This window comes from Dipteris shenzhenensis, chromosome 6 (assembly GCF_047967505.1).
Source record: "Dipteris shenzhenensis isolate YYH24624 ecotype China chromosome 6, Dip_SZ_1.0, whole genome shotgun sequence".
Taxonomy (NCBI): Eukaryota; Viridiplantae; Streptophyta; class Polypodiopsida; order Gleicheniales; family Dipteridaceae; genus Dipteris; species Dipteris shenzhenensis.
Window position 1 is genome coordinate 5,518,350 of NC_141601.1, and position 7,250 is coordinate 5,525,599.

Sequence of the window (7,250 nt, forward strand, 5' to 3'; positions counted from 1 at the left end):
TCCTAATTCAGCTAGCAATGGCACGAACCATAGGGCTAACTATGGAGCGAGTGGCTTTCTCACCCAAGAGCGTACGTGGTCACGCACTAGCTTACACTATGTGAGTGTTAAAAAAATTGAGAACCTATACTTGTTGGAACCAATACAAAGGGACAACTTTCATGTTGACAAATATGTCTAACAAGAAATGGAGAGACTGAACACAACAAAAAAATGGTACACAATAGTGCCAAAATTAAACAATGTCAACATAACCATCCAATCTTTGAATAAAAGATCATGTCACAAATATAAACTTGACATTCAAGGAACACCACATCTTATGCAATGGGATGTGATATGCTTACAAGAAACCCAAACAAAACAGTTTGATACAGTCACTTTTGATAAATTCCATGCAATCCATTTCTCCTCCTCCTGTGGTTCATGTGTTCTGCTAAATAGAAGTGCGCTATTGCAACTTAGTAAAACATAAAAGTCACGAGGAATAGAGATCATAGAAACTCGTGTTTCAAAACAAGAAGTATATATAAATATTATCGCCATCTACAAACCACCAATAATTAATATAACTACTTTCTTGAGCCTCTTAGAAGATGTATTCCAAAATAACATAAATCAAAACAAGAAAAAGATAGTCCTAGGTGATTTCAACATTAATAGAACAACAACCTCAACAAAGCTACAAAACAACATTATGCACAAAAACAATTTCCACATGCATATAGTGTGCTTACCACAACATACGGATGCCTTTTGGATCACATCTAGACGAACATACCCTTGGATGAGACCTCATCAACGAGAACCTCATTCTCATTGGAGTGACCACTCGATATATCTACATAGACTCCTACGCTAATTCAATTTCCATTATGTGGCTTTGCCACCTTGTTTTCAAGATAACCACACGTGACCTGATGGTAGGGTAAGTGAGGTTGTCGTCCCCTTATCTGTTGGTTCATTCACTCGTGTCGTTGGAGCTATGGCGATGGCCACCTTGTCTTGCTCCACATTTCTGCTTCCTACTGTCAAGAACCCCGTTCCTATAGCCTTAACATCTGCCTTCAAGGGACCTGCACTGCAACTGCTCCCACAGCCGACCGCCTCTTATCTCGCTGCCTCGTCCCGTCTGGCTTCCCCCCTCGCCCCTGTCGCCCATCAAGGGTACAAGCTCAAGACCCACAAGGTACGCTCATATCGGTATTAGTTTCCCTATTCGTCGGACCGTGCTCAATCTCCCGGGTTTTACTTTGATCCCCCCCACTGTGTGCCTCAGGCGTCGGCCAAACGATTCAGGGCAACTGGTAGTGGCAAGATCGTGTGCAGACGGGCGGGCAAACAGCACTTGTTGTGGAAAAAGAACACCAAAAGGAGGAAACGTCTCTCGAAGATGGTATGTTTTCCCCCTAGCCGTTTCCTTCTTAGTGATACGCTGCCTGCATCTATTAGTCGCCTCTCGAAAAGTATTCAAATGTGTCCCCTCCGAGCTCCCTCTGGCAATAGATTATGCGACGCTTTACTGTCTCACAAATAAAGCTGCCTGAAGTTGGGCTCTGAGAAGCGTTGCTTGATTGCAATTTTTTGATTGTGCAGGGCATGGTTGAAAAATGTGATTATGACAACGTCATTAAAGCCTTACCCTACTTGAAAGTCGTCAAGTAGGTTGGTTGGTTTGTGAAATCTACATTTGTACCTTTTGCATTCGAAACACCCTCAGGAGGAGCTCTCCATGTTTGAGCGCCTGATGAAAGTTTAATGGGTGGCTTCTGTGACGGGGAGGTTGGCATGTCTTGTTGCCTCCGTTTAGAGGATCTTCCAAGAGTTCTCCCCTGTCGTCGCCTGGTCCTGTAAAACCGTGCTTTTCTTGTTTTTTCGGCGGGGTGAAAATTGATCTCATGCATTTCCTTTCTTGCACTTTGATTTCCAAATGAATGAGGAACAGAGAAATTGCAAGTTATGTGGCTATTTTTTTCATTGCATGCTGCTTCAGGACAGGTTACGAGTATGCATTCATTGTTCTCATTGTACATCCTTCTAATGTCATTAACATACTGATTTACCTCGCGTGTGACATTGCTGACGGATGTTCTTGAGATTGGATTACACATCCTAAACTCAGCCAACTGCTTTTAAAGAGTCTCGTTTTAGAAATTTATGTAAATTACGGTGCAGGCAGCTACTACCTGACAGGCCCAAACTAGAAAATTTCGGGGGACAGCAGCATTTTCATCGCGGAAGTATATTAGATATATGGGTAGCTTCCATCACCTTATGATTGGATTCATTGGTCGAGTGGGCTTGTTGGTTCAATCCATTTCGGGAGTTTGAATTGCCTCTCGTTGTTGATTGATTCACATAGCTCTTGTGAACTACCAACAGCAGGCCTCTGCTTGTTCTTGTCATATTTTGCTTATGCCAGATTAGAGTTGGACGCACCAGTAGCTGCCTCTTGTTTCTCTTGTAGTGCTTCTATCATAGTGCCACACCTGGGTTGCCTTTTTAAGGCATGCGTCATTTCAAGGTACAAAGCTGTTGTGTATCTGCCCGCGAAAACATAGAAGCACACATCAATAAAATGGTGAGACATTATGTGCATGCCAGTTTTGTAACGGACGGTTTCTGCATATAGGGGGCTATATCACCATATTATAAACTCATCATATTGTTTAAGCAAGATTCGAGCTTGACTCACCACAGCTGCCATTTGTTTCTATTATAATGCTTCTATCATAGTGCCAGACTTGGAAGGTAAAGGCCCAAGTGTTGGCCTTGTAAGCATAGAAGCACATCGAGATATGGTGAGACATTATATGTACTAGTTTTGGTAATGGATGGTTACTGCATTTAAGGGGTTATGCTCATGGGAGTACTTTGAAGATACAAGGATTGGGCTTTGCATTCTTTGTAAATGGGTTTCTTGCATGCGCCTCTAGGTGTTAATGTCTTCAATATTGGTAGTCTTCCTTTGCATACTGAAAGTTCTTTTACATGCTCTAGAAAAATGTTCCGGAGGGTGTTCATATGGTTCTTTTTAGTGCCTCAAAACAGCGTGATAATGCCTTTCCATTTGTACAAGCTATTATATTGTGTTTTGCAATGTGGCTCCAAGAGTAATTGCCATTTTATCATGCATCTTTTATGAGTTGACATCTTTGGTTTCATACGTGCTGTTCGATGAGTTACCTTATAGACCCCCCCCCCCCCCTTCTCTCTCTCTCTCTCTCTCTCTCTCTCTCTCTCTCTCAGCCCCTGCCCTCAATCCCTTCGTCCAGCTCCACCAGCCCATCAGCCTCTCCCGCCTGCCCCGCCATCGCCGTGAGCCTCTCCGTCTATCCCCGCCAGCTCTGCCAGTCTCTTTCTCCATCCTCGCCAGTCTCTCATGTCAGCTCCTGTGGGCTGTTCTCCCACCACCGCATGTAGGCTCTAGCCCTTGCGTGGGCTTGTAGGAGGCTATCCTGCTGTCATGACCCCTGGGTGCTGTCCTCTAGCTCCCGTGTGGGTTGTTAGCAGGCCACCTTGCTATCTGCTGCCTACAACAGGCCACCGGGGCTTCAAGACCCTAGCGCCAACACTTGCTCCACCAGTGCCACCCCCGCCACCCATCATACCACTCCCCCATCACTTGTTGGGTCATTTGTGTAATCTACAAGGGCACCTTGACTCCCTACCTAGTCTACCATCTCAGATAGGCGCTTCATCAACTCAAAAGGCTATTTCTAGCTCCTATACCTCAACTCCAATACGCTATCACTGTTCAAGTGAGCTCTAGGTCTGAGAAGAATCAAGAAATGACAAATTCAAATCAGGAAACTGTGGAATAAGTGATCGTAACAGTAAATGCAATACTGACAAGACAAAGAAGGACAAGGGAAGAGTCACCAGCATGTTTTAAGTTCACCTGAGACAGCAAATATGTGAGGAATCTCTTCATTCCTGCTCTTTGGTGCTTCTGCAAGTCAGCCCTGATCAATAAAGAGATCAAATGGGAACAATAGGCACCCACAAGACCAGAAAACAAGAGGCAAAATGGAGCACAAGTATGGTGTCATTTGGACCAAAATGGAGAAAATAGACAATAAGAATATAAAAGGTTGCATATCAACAATCAAGCAGGTGTGTAAATTTCAGAACGCAGAGCTTGAATGCATACGAAAGAAATTTGGAGAAAGCAGGAATGACGAGCTTTCCAACCTACGCGCTCAATTACAATATGACATGAAGAAATGGCGAGGGGAAATGCAAATGAAATCGCTAAAAGAGATAACTTGAATTTTGAATGAGAAAACTAGCCTCCGAAATTGAGTTTCTAGAAGTCAAGTCGCCACTCTTTTGGTCCAACCTTGGGGGCTTCTCAGAGACATACAGAGAGAGGGTTGCGCACAAGGATAGGATATACTTGGTAGTCAACCCACAGGAGGCAATTGAGGAGAGAGAGCGGAGTATGAGGCTCTGGGAGGTGCTTTCCTCTTCAAATCACATCAAAGACTACTCATATCTATGGTTCGGAGAGAGCAGCACATGTGGATAGGAATTTAGCTTCCATATGCATGACCTATCTTCATTGTAGTGTACGATTTTCCTTTAGACGCATCATCCTATGCACAATAGTTCACAATAAATGGATACAGCTCGTATGAAACGATCCATGATGACATCACGGAGTTTTCCAGACTAGGGACTTCGATGCATGGACATGAAATAGACAAGTGGCCTTGCTAGACCTCAAAGATGACAGAGATCCACACAGTCCCGGAGCTAGATGCAGTTGAGCTTGGGATACTTCACATGTGACAGGATATGGGCGACGTTTGCTTGAGCTGGGAGCTATCCACAACCGATCATCTATAATGGTCTCCATAGATGGCCATCCTCTGAAGACTCACTTGCTTCTGATGGGTCTAGTACAGTAGACTATCTGTTAGACCCACTAGACTTTGTCTCACGGATATACGATTTCACCATACCTCCCCCACTTGGAGCTGACCACGCATACTTGGCCTTTCATATCTTTGCAACCATGCCAGCCATAGGGAGAGTTGGCATGCGTTTGGATCGTGCCCCTGCCCAGGTGTACGTGAGTCACCTAGCTAGAGAGCTCTCGGAGATGATATAGACCTCGCCAGTGCCCTAGACTCACTTGTCTTAGGGGTATAGGATGCTGCTACTAGATCCTTTCCCATGACCCGATCCATGCGGATCTAAGATGGGAAGATGCCTCAAAACCCTTTGGTTCGACGATGAGTGCAGAGAGGCGAGAGCCTACATCACACATGAGCGGGCTTTAGGTCACATGACATCACCAGAGGCACACATGATCTTTCGACAATTGACACATCATAGGAGGTGGGCTTTCCTTGCACATAAGATGTATGAGATTGTCAGATCGAAGAGAATAGCCACACCTCTAGATCCTCGTACCCCACTATCCCTCCTTAGGTCCCTCTTATGAGCAGACTCCCATGTGTATCCTATCACTGTTGGTAGCCCTCTCTTTGGGCTCTCATGTGTCTCGGTGTAGAACACCATATCTTTGTTATTGTATGTCTCCAAGTCATCTAGAAAGTTAGCTGAGAGCGGGGTGGACACATGGTATGCATATATATCCACATGGTTTTGCCAAACACGGGATTTAGATAGACATGCTATCTCCCTTTCAGTACAGTATGGATGCACGCTTTGAGTCTATCTCGTGAGATAAGATTAATCGTATCATATGGTTAGATCTCCTCTAGCTCCACGCATCTCGGACTTGGGGGGGGGACTAGGAGTTCCCTACCAAGACCTAGTTTTTCTGCGATCACTTCTTGAGCGTCTCTAAGGAGGGATTCATCATCAGGCCCTAGTATCTCGAGGGCAGAGGAGTCTTAAATGCATTGAGGATTGCTATTGGCAGATGCGGGTTTAATCCCATCAATTGAGGATTGAGACAGGGTGAGCAGCGGATTTGTATGCTATGCACACTGGGAGTGATTTGAGACAGACTAGCACTTTCTTTGCGTTTGCCTAGCCTACTATGAGATCCAAGGGTGATACCACTGTCTCTACCAGGATGGGAGTGGCTTCGGTCCACTATCACGATTGATCCACTTCCATGACCAGGTTTGCATTGGGCTTTACCTGCTTGAGATGCGTCGACACAAGGAGACCCTACTACGACAGATCAGAGAGCAGCAGGAGGTGATCAGACCACAGGATTCAGAGACTGCTGACCAGACACAGCGGCGGGTCACATTTGTATATCTTTGAGTCAGCCCTAGGACAGTGGGATGGAGGACGAGGAGCTAGACGATATGCGGCCAGTCTGGATTTTTGAGAGAGTGATGCAGAGGCCACTCGCGAGACACAGAGAGCGACCGGAGCACCCTTTATTGAGGTCAGACCTATTACAACTTTCCTTAGAGGAGACCACTCAAGACGAGGGGTCACCTCAATAGGGGCCCAACAGACGCAGATCCGAGACACCACGGTGGTGGGTTTTGGATTCTGAGTCCCAGCTTTGGTCTCATCCTAGCTCTGCCATCCCTGCGATATATTTGTACTGGATTTTCCTTGAGCTATTGAGTATTTTAATTCAGCATAGTACTCAGCATAGGGCCTTAGCGCACCTTTTGCTCTAGCCTTTTGTGGCTTGTATGGGTTTCTTCCCTTTTAGTGAGTTTTGCACTTTGTCCCATAAGACTGCGAGGCCTTCCGAGGATGTTAATATATCTTTCTTTCTCTCCCTTTTCCTCTCTCTCTCTCTCTCTCTCTCTCTCTCTCTCTCTGTGCCTTTGTCCCATAAGACTGCGAGGCCTTCCGAGGATGTTAATATATCTTTCTTTCTCTCCCTTTTCCTCTCTCTCTCTCTCTCTCTCTCTCTCTCTCTCTGTGTGCCACGCGGTTGCCTCCCATAGATTACATGGGAAGCGAGCACGCGATCTTAGGAAAAACACAAAACACAAATTCCTCCAATTCGGTCGATTTTCAATGTTGGGAGCCATATATCTTATTGATAGATTGATTGATAGATACACGGGTTCTTGAGGCTTTCCTTTAGAGACATCTTTGGGAGCAAATAAAGCATCGTGCGGAATTATACACTATTATCTTTAGGAGCAAGTAAAGCAAGTAAAACTCTACCTAGCCATAAATCTTGAGCTTGTACCACAATCAATACAATAGATAGTTGCGATTCACTCTATATCTCTTAGACTATGCAATGAGAATAGATGACAACAAACGATAAGCTAGCCTTCATTTACATTTTC

The 7,250-nt window shown here is 45.1% G+C and overlaps 1 protein-coding gene across 1 annotated transcript; it reads left to right on the forward strand.

The window, feature by feature from the left end:
• Positions 1 to 871: 871 nt before the first annotated feature.
• PRPL35 (Ribosomal protein L35) lies at positions 872 to 1,917 on the forward strand. Its single transcript, XM_087376134.1, has 3 exons — positions 872 to 1,189; positions 1,280 to 1,396; positions 1,597 to 1,917. Exons 1-3 carry the CDS (start codon positions 986 to 988, stop codon positions 1,663 to 1,665), a joined length of 390 nt encoding a protein of 129 aa, XP_087232260.1. The 5' UTR covers positions 872 to 985; the 3' UTR covers positions 1,666 to 1,917.
• Positions 1,918 to 7,250: the final 5,333 nt, after the last annotated feature.

What these genes read in the sequence shown, in the direction of transcription:
- PRPL35 (XM_087376134.1), top strand. Translation starts at nt 986, where the DNA reads ATGGCGATGGCCACCTTGTCTTGCTCCACATTTCTGCTTCCTACTGTC. An exon ending in ACAAGCTCAAGACCCACAAG is followed by an intron (nt 1,190 to 1,279) that starts GTACGCTCATAT and finishes TGTGTGCCTCAG; the next exon opens with GCGTCGGCCAAACGATTCAG. An exon ending in GGAAACGTCTCTCGAAGATG is followed by an intron (nt 1,397 to 1,596) that starts GTATGTTTTCCC and finishes TTGATTGTGCAG; the next exon opens with GGCATGGTTGAAAAATGTGA.